This window comes from Rana temporaria, chromosome 5, assembly GCF_905171775.1.
Source record: "Rana temporaria chromosome 5, aRanTem1.1, whole genome shotgun sequence".
Classification (NCBI taxonomy): domain Eukaryota; kingdom Metazoa; phylum Chordata; class Amphibia; order Anura; family Ranidae; genus Rana; species Rana temporaria.
In genome coordinates, this window is record NC_053493.1 from 356,213,223 (window position 1) to 356,227,178 (window position 13,956).

General features: G+C 39.1%; 1 protein-coding gene across 4 annotated transcripts in view; it reads right to left on the reverse strand.

The window, feature by feature from the left end:
- Window positions 1-2,367: 2,367 nt before the first annotated feature.
- RUNX1T1 (RUNX1 partner transcriptional co-repressor 1) overlaps window positions 2,368-13,956 on the reverse strand; it is a 195,636-nt gene continuing 184,047 nt past the window's right edge. For all 4 annotated transcript variants that reach the window (XM_040354624.1, XM_040354625.1, XM_040354623.1 and 1 more), the window contains exon 11: window positions 2,368-3,465. In XM_040354624.1, the coding sequence (XP_040210558.1) occupies window positions 3,190-3,465 (276 nt within the window). In that variant the 3' untranslated portion in view covers window positions 2,368-3,189. The remainder of the gene's footprint in view (window positions 3,466-13,956) is intronic.

The following is a 13,956-nucleotide window of genomic DNA, read 5'->3' on the forward strand; positions in this document are numbered from 1 at the left end:
CCTATAGCAATCCTCTTATAGTGTTGTATGGATACTTGACTAAACAGGGGTATTAAATCTTAATTACAATCACTAAATGCCCTTTCATTTTAAATTTTATGACCTACAGTATATGTCCACAAGGACTACAATTTTTGAAAAAAATGTATTATACAAAAATCCTGAATTGTAGCAAGACATCCTGGTATACAGGAAATAAAGCACCTTGCTCATATTTTGCGGAGAAGCTGTTATGCCCCATACACTCCCCGGCCCTGCACTAATTTTGCCTAGAGATCAGACTTCCTTGTGTATCTAAATTATGGAGATTTAAGCACAAATCCTCCACTGTTGCTAGGAAAGGATCCTTTAGACTAGGGAGAGCTATTTAATGGTCTGTTACTACTGTATGTGTTTTAGTATAGTTATTATATGAAAGTACAAACCAGGCCACAACTTCATTTTCAGTGTGACAAATTTTTTGGTTTTGCTCTTTGGGGAACAAAGTTTAGGCTTAAAGTAGATCTAAACCCCGACTGGTTGACCCTTTCCTAAAACAATGTATATTAAAAAAACAAATTGTATTTAATAAATTACTGTTTTTATTTTTTTTTCATTATTTTTTACCTCTCAGTGCTGATCTCTACCTACTACCTGTTTGCATGCATTTGTTTCAGCATCACATACACATTACTGCTTTGGTCCGGCTTCTTGATGGTGACAATGGAGGACCATGCCTGCACAATGTGTCAGCAGCAGGGCTTTTTTCAGGTGGAACTTGGTGGAACTCAGTTCCACCACCTCTGGCTCAGACAATTTGGTGCCTGCTCACTGCAATCACTTGTCAACACAGAAGTCAGGTTTCTGTGTTTACAAGTGACAGCTCTGCACTCTGTGTGTAACCCCCCCTGAACTCTGCACTCTGTATGTAATGCAATCCTGGTATTTAATGCCCATTTAAGATCCTCCTACTATTTGTGAAATCTGACCACACACACTATTTGATGGGATTTGGAGGGTGTGTGGGGGGGGGGGGGGGGAGAGGTTTTGGGGGGTCGTGGTTGAGTTCCAGCACCTATTGTTTGAAAAAAAAAAGCCCTGGTCAGCAGTACCACTTGTAGTTAATATCAGAGGTACATGTGTTAGAGTGCAAATGCAGGAGCACAGCTGGGAAACAGCTGTCACCCCATAACAGGAAATGCGTGAACAAGGCCCTTCATGTCTTGCTCACAAGGTATTTATTTTTTTATGAAAGCGGCAACTTTAAAAATGGCATTAATATGTTAAAGCTTTTAGTGATTGGGTTTAGGTTTGCTTCAAGCTTGATTTAAATATTTCCTATCTAAGCTAAAACAGTGATCATTATCTGTAAATTCTTGTCTGGACACTGGACAACAAAAAGGGTCATTAAATTTACACTAAACCTTATATGACAAGTTTAATCATCTGATCTTTTGGAATATTAGTATTGGTACTTTCAAAAAATAATAATTTTGGTCCTTAAGATCAGTCTTTGGCTGACTTCCCATTATGCAGAACACTTTATGACCTGACATTCAGCAGTTAAAGCCGTCAATCTACACCTCAGCATTTGGAAATCTAATTTGTCATTGTAAAAATTAGAAATACAATGTTTTACAGCAATACACATGCACTGCATTTTTAACACCTAAGTGAAATTTTGTTTTTTGTTTTTTTTTTGTAAAAAAAAAAAAAAAATCTCTATTTGTGAGTCTTAAATAATTAAAAAACTAGAAAAAAATTCAAAAAAAATTAAATACAAAATCACTATGGTTTTATGCAAACAGATCAATGATGTGGTTCTCGAGTATTTAAAAAGGAGATTGCCAAAATAATGCATGCCTAGGGAATCATTATGACAGTGCAAAAATACATTTATGTACATCCCTCCTACAAAAACACTGATAGGTTAGCATTCCGTGAAGCATGCTAGTTTTAGGACATAAAAAAAATCATATAACAGAGTGAATTAGCAGCTCCGGTAGATAGCGTAAATTTTTTCTTTTTCTGAAGATGAACTAAAAAGGGCTGTTTGTAACTACTAGAGAAGTATCACTTACATATACAGTTATAAAAGCAGCATAGAAAGAGACAGTTTATCTCACCAGCTAAGAATAAAGAGATTAAATGTGGGCATGGTTAAAACTACAATGCATATTCACATTTGTCCATCACATTTACAAGAAAAACACCATTGGGGAACCTCACAGGACAAGAGTGTTTTAAACACAGAGAGAACTACTAGGTTTTTTTTAAGTGAAAGAGTATGGGATGGAATTTTTTTTTTTAAATGTAGGCTGGAGCTGAAGCCACTATGTATACATTTTTTTTAATTGTTTTGTTGTTTTGATTAAAAAAAATATTAGAATAGACCCGATTGTCTCTCTGGAACTTTGAAAAAAATGATTAAACTTTTAAAAGTTTTTTTTTATTTATTTTTGGGGCAACTGCTTGGTGTCATGATTGCCAGCTTGCTACTTAATGATACGATGAGACCGTCCCTTTTAAAAGGAAGCCTTTCCATGATGGTATTTCGCTGCTGCTGTAATCACACAACCCGCTGCAAATCATCTTATGTATTGTTGACCTGGATATTATTGTACTTAAGAAGAACATCTGCGTTCCTTTCCAATCTGTTGCACATCTGCAGGTTTTGTAGCGGGTCTTCAAATATCAGTCCGTTTCCCTTGGATGCCATTCCTTATCTTGTTAACTGTCTACTGCCATATCCGACTCATGCCCTTAAGGAGGTTTTGTCACCATTTCCTTTCTCCTTCATCGCTAGAAAGAACAATGTAATTTTCCTTTTCCATTTTTTGCTCTCAACAGCAGTTAGCAATCTCTTGGTTCGCTGTTTGGTAAAGCATCTGTTAATGAGGTCATCTAGTTTAAAATCCCAGCTACTGAAAAATACCAGGGAAGAGGTCAATTTTAACATTGTGTTATATTTTGTACTCTCAGTTTTCTAATGAAAAGATATCTTTGATTTTTTTTTAAGAAGTTATTGTGACCCGTTACTGGCCTTCACGTTTTTTTATTACTACCTCAAGGTAAAAGTAGTTCATGGTTATTGTAGCACTGAATTGGGATAGTTCTTCTTTACATCTTTGAATATCTGAGTATGAGGACTTGGTTTCATTGAGTTTTTAAAGTTTTTAAAGAATTAAGTTTATCAGTATTTTTCTTCTTTTAACGGGCAGCAGTCTCTAGGGTGGATGGTGTGCCGGGAGTGGTAGACCGTGGTGTGGCTGCTGGTGGTGTGTCGATGGGGCTTCCTGCACCACTGCTGGGTGTAAGCGAGGAACTGACTGCTGGTGTCTCCCCTTGCTGTTGGGCTTGAATAGTCTGTCCACAGATGTGATGATGTTTCTCCCAGTCTTTGTGCTGACAAAAAGATCCGCAATACCGGGCGGTGTTGCAGCCGCTGCAAGTTTCGCTCGCCTTCCGTCCACAGTTCCAGCAACTCTGAAGATTGGAAACAAGCAAATATTCTGTTAGAATATTTAATAGCCTAACTATATTCATTGCCTCAAAGAGTAACATAAAACGAACTGTAAATTACAAGCACAGGTGGAAAAAGTACGAAATGTGTTCTGAACACATGGTGAGACATTTGTGCAAATCCACTGAATTTGCCTTATTATAGTGAAATTGCAAAATGCTATGTAAACAATCTGCTCTGGTTTTTCAGCAGCAGATGACAGAAAATCCTACCAGCGAAAGCATGTTCATGTTCAAGAAGAAGAAAAAAAAACTTCATTGCAAGTTTTTTCTTTAAAGTGACTTAGTTTTAGGTCTATAAAATACATTTGATACCTTATCATCTTTCGATCATCTGCCTAACTTTGCTGAAAGTTTTTAAAGAAGCTATGATAAAAGTGGCTAGAAATGAAAGATAGAAAAGTATTGCTCTGCTCTTTGTATAACAATGCGTTTTATATACAAAAATAAGTATAAGTATACGTATATAAAAAAAAGGATGAATTAGAGAAGGGGTTCTTTGGTTCTAAAGGTCACAGTGATCAGCCTGTGAATGCAGAACCCCGACTGGCAATGGCTCATGTCCAGATTCATGCGGTCAAAATTTATCGGATGCTGTGTCTTTAATCAATAAATCCTGCAATTTTTTTCATTGTTTCTTTTTCTACAGATGGAGAACGTATCGGCATCCGTCTATTTTGAGCGGATCTTGTCGGATTGGATGGCAGTCGGGTGTAAGCGGACACATCTCTGCTGACATCTGCCTGCCCATAGAAATCAATAGGTGGCCCTCTTGGATCCACCTAAAAAACGGACAGGCGGATCCGAGGGGGTCGATCATGTGAAAGGGGCCTAATGGTTACCAATTGCTATCTTGGGGAATTTGCTACTTGTTAGCTACTACAAAAAATGATCAGCATTTGAATATCAAATGTACATTTCAACATTGTTGTACAGATGAAATTATTTCATTTTTAAAATGAAAGGATACTGTGAACCTTTAGAAAATTCTAGACATTTAAAAAAAAAATCAAATCCAAACATGAATATAATTTGATTTCCTTAAATAGAGCATCTGTATCTGCCTATAAAACTACAGTATATTCAGACTTTTGAAAGTACTGGAAAGTTGGCCATGTGGAAATATGGGATCTGTCCAAAACATACTGGCTCCATCAGATTAAAATCATATGTGGCTCGACTCAAAAGCATTGAATATACAGAATCAACCAGATAATTACAAATGCATGTGCAGGGATTTTTTTTTTCTAAAATTGTTCCCATCTTTAGAAAACACTTCAAAATATCTCAGAAAAGAAAAAAACTTTCCAAACACAGAAACAGATGTTTTTTGGTAGTTAAACGTTCAGGTTGTAGACTGGATGTCTGGCATCACCTGGTTTTAATTCAATCCTTCTGGTTCCAGGTTTGCGTTGTCTAAACTTAGCTGCGTTTCGGAGATGTCAAAACCTATTACTGCACACTACAAATGGATTCAGGATATGTTTACTTTTACTACAGTGTAGTGTTTAAGAGGACAAAGACACAACAATGGGCCTTTTCTATTGGTATACTGGCAAGACTATAGGACAGAACGTGTACTTTTGCAAAAAATATGTTATATTAAAATATGAGAGATGATATGATAAAAAAATCTGTGTTAAACAAAATTAGGGTATATTCAAATTTGTATTTACAAGTTGTACTTTATAATCAAAAGGTATTCAATTATAAAGTATTTGTGTCATCAAGTACCAGTGATCAGGTCTGCTCCCCACTTCCTTTATTTCAAGTCTCAATGATATTAGGAATGAGTCAGACACGTATGTACAATCCACCAAATAAGTTTTTTTACACTTGTATTGTGTATGCTTAACACTTTCATAACCTCTGTTAGGTCAGGTGAACTACAGTCAACAGAAATTACCCCAATGAGTGCCCTAGAGACATAGAAAATCAAACATGGTATATTGGTTTTCTGTGCCTAAATACCAATGCTGATAGTATAGTGTTTTTGATGCCAAGGAAAGATGAAAAACAGTTCTACACTTTCATATACATATGCTATTATCTATAATCCTAACTAAATCCCTAGGGTGACTATAACAACTAACTGTTCCTTTAAAGCAGGGTGCACAGCAAAGTGTGTGTGCAGTGTCATTTGTCCATCTCTATGTTCTAAAAAAAACTGGTTGATCCTGCCTGTTCCTGTGTCCTCCTATGTAAACTGACCATGGTAATCATGGCTGCTGATACATGATACCGTGGTCAGTTTTCGTGCCGCCATCATCCTGCTGCTCTTCTCTCTCCCCCCTCTCCCTGTCTTTCAGCTCCTGGGTCTGAGCAGATAAACAAACCCGCCCCTCCCCGTCTGCCGCTATTAGTAGCTGGCAGTAAAATCAAAGAAGGATTATTGCCAGCCCCTCTATTCCACAAAGCTATGTAACACTGTGTACTTGTTCGTTTAAAATTATGCCTCTAAATACCTTCTTTTAGATCGGCTCTCCTCGGTCACGTGACCTCCGGCCGATCTCCTCCGTTCCAAGGGCTACAGAGTGAGGGGCTGAGCAGACAGCACATCGGTCACGTGACCTCTTGGCTGACCTCAAAGAGGGATCTCAGCCCCTCCCACTGTAGCCCTTGGAATGGAGGAGGAGAGTGGCTCAGAGGTCACATGACCAAAGAGAACCGATCTAAAAAAGGCTATTTAGCGGTATAATTTTAAACAAACAAGTACTGAATGTTGTATAGCTTTATAGAACAGAGGAGCTGACAATAATCTCTGTATGACTTTACAACCGCTTTAAGCAGAATGCAAAAGGGTAAAGTAAACAGGAGAGGCCCTGTGAATCTAGCGGGTGGACTTTCCAGAGAGGAAAGTAGACAGGGGACCTATTTATCAGTGAGGATTCACTCATAACCGACTTTACTGCTGCATAAACATAGAAAAAGAACAATAACTATTGCCAGAGATTTAAAAATAGGAAACATTATTTCTACTAAATTAAAATGATCATAGAATTAAATTGTAGTCTGTTTCCAAAAAAACAAACAGTTGTGATCTAGAGACTCAATTTACGTGTTGTCAATATGTGAGTGGAGTATTTATGTCACAGAACAAAGACCCAATTGAATGTGTACAAATACGTTCATCACTATTTGACATGTTAACATCAAGAAGCCAAGCCATTTATGTGTTGGTCACATATGATTCCTGCAATGGTGTGGTTTGCTTCCATTCGACTCTTCCTGAGAAACTTTCAGATGTTGCAAATCAGTTCCTTTTGTCTTTGGGAACTCATCTGCTGTGCATTAAAATGAAACTCTGGGCATCTAGTGATCCAGCAAGGGTCTTTCATCCCCACAGAAATGTGCAACAAATTAAATTCTAGCTCTATTAAGTCACAGCAACACTTTGGTGCTGGAGCTTTATGTCAGTTTATTCCTTGTACAGTTTTCAAATTGCAGTTTGTAACCAATGCTTGAATGCCTACATTTACAAAACATGATCATCTTATTTCAGATTTCTCTGATGTAGTATACAATGCATGGTTGATCTTGGAGAGAGAATATTAATCTGAAATTGTGTAATAATACAATGTGATGGCTTACTAATAACTGCTACCTTGGGTAAATTTGGTCCCAATTTGTATTTATTTTGTATCCCTTTTTTGTATGTTGACTTGTTGAGCACAATATCAGATCTAGCAGACCATGATTGATGTTTTTTCAAACAATAAAATCCCAACTCTACAAAAAACAAAGAACAGAAATGTAAAAAAAACAGCTATATTCAAGCTATGGCTTTCATACATTAGGTGACAATATCACCACAAAGCCAAAATCCTCATGTAAAATAACATTATTCTACTAGAGAAACTTCTACAAAACATATCTATAGGCTGCTACTTTCTGATGTCATATAGCAATTTAGGGTGAACACCGCTCTGAACTATGATGTCCGGATTAGCAGGTAACACCGACACACCCAAATCTCAGGATGTCCTTCCTACACCCAAAATGGTGAGAACTTGATAAAAACTGAAGAGAAGAGCTGGCATTACTGGATATTTCATCTTTAATGTATAATACCAAGTATAAAAAGGCTAGCTAACGTGTTTCGGCAACAAGCCTTGTTCACTGCGAAAACGCGTTTGCTTGTCTTTTTATACTTGGTGTTATAAATTAAAGATTACAGATGGATTATCCAATGGTGCTGACTCTTCTCTTCAATTTTACTTTCTGATGTCAGCAACAAATGGGGGGGGGGGGGGCACCGTGATACATGACAAGAATTTAACAGCTCTGAAGATCAAAAATATATTCTTTATGAATGCCATTGAAGTCAGCGCTATTGACACATTCCTTAATCGGCACTAATTATACTGTACTCTTCAAGGGACAAGTCTTTTGTGGTGATTTAAAAAATAAAACAGGGGTCAGCATATGGCAAGATTTTGATCTCTAGATAAGAGTAAATACTCAAACTTGTAAAAAAAATAATTAAAATAATTAAGTATTATGGACTGAAACTTTACCATTTTGCGGTAGCTGTGAACAATAAAAAAAATGAAAGTACTTGTTGCACGCTTTCACATTGACTTCTTAGGCCTCATGCACACTGGATATTTTAAGATCTCCCCTTTCCTCCTGGCAGCAGTGTTTTGGCAAAAAAAATATAAAAAACACTTGGCGCTAATTCAATTAATTGACCAGCATAACAGCATAATAAGCTATTCTGGCAACTGAAATGAATCAAAGCTCAAGTGCTAAACGTGGCTAGCATTAACACACATTTAGATGCGTTTACAGGCGTCAAGCTGTTTTTCGTCCAAAACGCTGATGCTCCTGGATGCACTGGCAGGGGGTTTCATTTTTTTCTCTCCACGTCCCTTCCTCTAAACACCTATGTGTGTATGGACACATATGCTAACATGCATCAGCATTTAGAGGCAGAAAAAAAGAACTCGCTAGATGCCACTAGTCCAGTGTGCATGAGACCTTTCTTATATTGACTGAGGACTAAGCAGACTTTTCCTTTTAACCACTTGACAAACGCCCCATAGCAGATTTACTGCTACAGGGCAGCCGTGCTGCGCAGGATCATGTATATATACAGTACGTGATCCTGCACCTCTGGGTAAAAGGCGTGCCGCCGCTCGGTCCCACTGTGATTTTACACAGCGGGAGCTGATCAGCGGGTCCCGCGTAGCCAATGTCTGCTTGCACCCACTGATCATTTGGTACACTGACAGAATAGGAGTCTGCCTATGTAAACAAGGCAGACTGTCATTCTGTCAGTACAGAAGGCATGGATCCTGTTTTCCTGTAAAGCAGGAACACTGATTCATGCCTTCCGCTAGTAAAAGCATCACCCCCACTACACTAAAACATTAACTAGGCACACAGTTAACCCTTTGATTGTCCCTGATGTTAACGCCTTCCCTGCTAGTGTCATTCATACAGTGCATATTTTTAGCGCTGATCACTGTAATAATGTCACTGGTCCACAAAAATTGTCACAAGTGTCAATTAGATGTCAGATATGTCTGATATAGTTAGTTGCTGTTCGCCGTCATTACTAGTAAAAACAACGAAAAAATCCCATAGTTTGTAGACGCTAAAACTTTTGTGCAAACCACTCAATATACGCTTATTGGGTTTTTTAAACTTTTTTTTATCAAAAATAGGTAGCAGAGTACATATTGGCCTAAATTTATTTTTTTATTAGATATATTTTAGAGCAAAAAGTAAAAAATATATATTTTTTTCTCAAAATTGTTTGTTGTTCTTAGTTTATAGAGAACAAAATAAATGCAAAACCACCAAAAGAAAGTTCTAATTGTGGGGAAAAAAAGGACATGCATTTTATTTTTGTACAGTGTCACACGGCCTCGCAATTGTCAGTTAAAATAACACAGTGCCATATTGCAAAAAATTGCCTGGTTGGGAAGGGGGGTAAATCTTACGGGGGGCAAGTGGTTAATTTTACACAGAGTTATATTTGTATGGCTAAGTCTTATAGAGAGTCAAAAAGGTTGAAAAAGCTGTCAAGTCTGCTTAGTGCTGACTACACAATACAATATAATGGTCGCCAATAGCAGTGTTTTTTAACCTAATCTCACTTATGAAAACACCTACACAGAACTAGATTTCAGAATAACGCTACTTCATATAAAATATAACAAAACACTTTCCTTATAAGCGTTTTTATGCATGAGATGAAAGAACAAAGAAGCTTGCAAAAAACATACAGGTACACAGACAGAGATGAAAGGAAGAATCAACTTATACATAGCCAGCATGTCTATTCTATACAAGTAATGTGTTATGGATTACAATAATTACAGGCAGCGTCTGCAGCCAAAAGAGAGGGGCATGCTCATTATCTCTTACCCTGCCTGTTTATTTTGTTAGAAAAAGAAAAAAAAAAACAGACCACCAAATTGTAGAAAACCAGGGTCAGAATAGTAATGAGGAGGTCATTCATTAAACACAGAAGTGGTGTGTTCATATTGTTACTGTTTGGAAGAAAAAAAAAATCCCATATACACAAGACTTCTTTAAATTCATTCAAATTCTCAGAGGACCAAATGCACTAGGAATGTATATTTATAAAAAAGTGTATATATAATGATGCGCAAACTCAGGGTGACCTCGGATAACCCCGGTGGGTTCTTTGCCACCTTTGGGCTGATACATGACGCTGTGTGTCCTGGAGCGTCTGTGTTTCAATACTGACGTCTGCCTGTGACATGCCTGGAGCGCATCGTGGAACGCGGCGTACGGCGCTGACGTCATGACGCTGCGGAAGGGCTGCTGATTAATGCCCATTGGTTTGCTGACTACCACACCTCCTGCCTGTCAAGGAGGAGGATGGGAGGAGTGACTGAGTCATCCTGGATGTCCTGACGTTTAATACGTCTGGACGCCGGCGTTTTTGACGCTAAGCCCCGCCCCACTACTTCCGGCTTTTGGAATGCAGACGACGTTTCCGGTTCCCTGCGATGGAACGCACGCCGGTTAGACATGGACGAACAGATGTCAGCAATCAGGGACCTGGATGTAAGGTATTTAATGCAATGGGGGGAGCAGAGGAGGACCAGATACCCCAGTAGAAGTCCGTTAGTGACGAAACCGGTCGGGTGATTACTCCACTGCATCCCCATTGCACTCTCAACTTTGTTGGAACACTCCCCACACCTTTATCCAAGGTGGGAGTTTGCTGCTATATTATATTTTTTACTTTTGCTATTTTTTCATTTGATTACTAGCTGAGTGATCTATTTTTCTCGTGTGGCTATTTAAAGTTTTTCATATTTTTACTGCATTCTTTGCCACGTGTGTGTATTTGCAATGCTTTTTTTATTAAATGTTTTTACACTATGAGGAGCACCTCTATATTTTTTCCTTTTTTACCACTTTGGGTGTTTTGAGCTACTATCGATCAACCAACCTTGGCTATCTATCTTGGAAGAACAAGTGCTTCATTAACCATTTCTGGATTGGACACGCGGAGTGAGGACCATTGGACCCAGACAATCGGTCTATACAAGCCTTGATGACCCTCCCACCGTATGGTGGTTGAGAGGGTCCACCAGTTCTGGTAAGGGTACCCACCCATTTATCTATTTACGTGTCCAGTGCTGAAGACTTTTTGGTATTGAAGATATTTGCTCCACCCAACATTGGAAGTTTATATGCACAATTTTAGACTCCACCTTTCCTAGCAAACTTCTTGATATTTGCAGGATTGAGCTCACGCCTTTTACACTAAGGCACACTTGATCTACAGTGGAACGTTGGCCTTGGAGAACTGTCCTTTTCACTGCCTTTTTTATTTTTATTTGGTTGTATATAATATTTTCTTACATATGTATGGTGATCACACCATAGGTATCTCACATACGTATTTTTGCTTGGTGATTTATAGCACAGATTTGTATGTAAGTTTGTTATATAGGAGCATTTTTTCACATCATAGCTCCCAATATTCACCTCACAATTTCACTATTGTGTATTAAGAGGTACCAGACTTAGATATTAAGTCATTTACCTTCAGGGTACACACTATATTTACCCTTTTTTAGGGGTCTATTTATATTTTTGGGCGCTACATTTTCTTTTCTAAATGTATATTTATAAACTCCCATGCACAAAGATGCAGTGATAAAAAACATAAAACGTGAAAAAAAATTCAGCATACACCAGTAAACCATAACTTTATGACCACTGACAGGTTAAGTGGATCACTTAGATTATCTTGTTACAATTACATCTTAAAATTGGTTTTAAAGGCTCAAAGTTTTTTACCATCATGCATTTAATGCATGAAGGTAAAAAACCTTCTGTTTTTTGCGGCGGTTCCCCTAATACTCCCTCTCCATCCAGCGATGTGCACAAGATCTTAGCTTCAACCGGGTCTCACATTCCTCATTGGCTACAGCGGTGGGAGCCATTGGCGCCTGCTACTGTTAATTACAGCCAGTGAGCCTAAGAGGACAGAGAGGGGGTGGTGCCCAGCCACGGCTCAGGAGCAAGCGGTTTGCTATTGGGGCACTGGCTGAAAAGGAGGAGCCAGGAGTGCCGACTCCAAAAAGAGGAGGACCAGGGCTACTTTGTGCAAAACCACTGCACAAATCAGGTAAGTGATATGTTTGCTTTGTTTTTTTAAATAAGCCTTTAATGGCACTTTAAAGTCAGTACACAATGGGATTTATTTACTATCGCTGGAGAGTGCAAAATCAGGCTCACTTCTGCATAGAAACCAATGAGCTTCTAACCACAGCTTGTTCAAGTAAGCTTTGGTAATAAAACCTGGAAGCTCATTGGTTTCTATGCAGAAGTAAGCCTGATTTTGCACTCTCCAGCGATAGTAAATAAATCCCATTGTCTACTGACTTTAAAGTGCCATTAAAGTGGGGAACGCCCGTATGGCATTCCAGTTTGTAGTGTATGGGGCTGCATAGCCGCAGACCAGTCAGGATGCCCATGCTGACCTGTGTCCACAGCAAAGAGGACCTACAATGGATATGTGAGCATCAGAACTGGACCACAGAGCAATGTTGAAAGTCCCGCGCTCGGGCCAGACATCCTCTTTGCCGCTCAGCCTGGCCGTTGATTGGCTAGAGCGGATGGATTGAAAGCAGCGCAACCATTGACACGGAATGTCGGGGGGCAGGGCCGAGTGATACAGTGAGCGGATGTAGCCGCTCGTTGTATCACGGGAGCGCACCCGCAAGGACTCCACACCATGCGAGTTCACTCGCATGAATGTGTGGAGTTCTTGCGGAGAGGACCAGAGACAGCTGCCAAGCGACCCCAGAAAATGTGGAGGTAAGTATAACATGTTTGTTATTTAAAAAAATTCTTTACAATTTTATTTCTATGCAGAAGTGAGACTGATTTTGCACTCTCCAGCTTTAGTAAATAAACCCCTTAGTATTACTTGTCTAACACGCATCTTAGATGCATTCTTTAAAACTGTCATAAAAATACCAAAACACACAAGCATGGGATATGGGCAAATGGCACCTCTGCCCAACCACCATATTGTGCTATGGACAAATAGAAACTGCATCTCTTCCATCCATTTGATTACTTGTTAACTTTAAACATTTGTGGCTGCCTATACAATGAATATAGGAAAGACCTTACATTACCTTCCTCCCATGATAATAAACCTATGTGAAAGCACCTTAACTGTTTACAACACAATTTAAATTCCCTACTGGTGAAATTAGGTGAATTAATAAATGGAACTAGGTTACCTTATGCGTCACAAATACACTTGCTGCACCCAATGGTAGCACAGCTTAGAGTAGTTCACGGCCTCCACTTTACGTCTCATCTCTATGCCTCCAGCGACAACAGCCATAAAGCATCACACTTTACCATATCATACTTACCTGCTTTGTGCAACAGTTTTATACACAGGGGCCCTGGTCCTCCTCTTCTGGGCTTTACCCATCTACTGAGTGTCCCCATATGAAGCTGCTCATGGGGCACTCATGCATGCTTGACCTGAGCCAGACTGTTTGCGTATATTCAAACACACAAACCAGCTTGGCCCCAACCCCACTCTCTGCTTTCAGGTTTTGACTGTCTCCTGATTGGCTAACTGACTTTTATTGATAGCAACGGGAGCCATTGGCGCTGCTACTGTGTCTTAGCCAATCAGGAAGGAGAGTCCCAGACGGCCGAGGCACTTGTGCAACATCACTGGAGGAAGATCAGACTCAGGTATTAGGAGGGCTGCTACACACAGAAGGTTTTTTTATCTTAATGCATAAAATGCATTAGGATAAAAAACCTTCTGACTTTACAACCACTTTAAGGCAGAATTCTAGGTTTAATTTGACTTTGGGCCAGGCTGAAATGAAAAGTCACAAACCCGGAATTTTACTTTAAAGGGGTTGTAAACCTTGTAATTTTTCACCTTAATGCATTAAGATGAAAAAACACCTGGCAGTGACC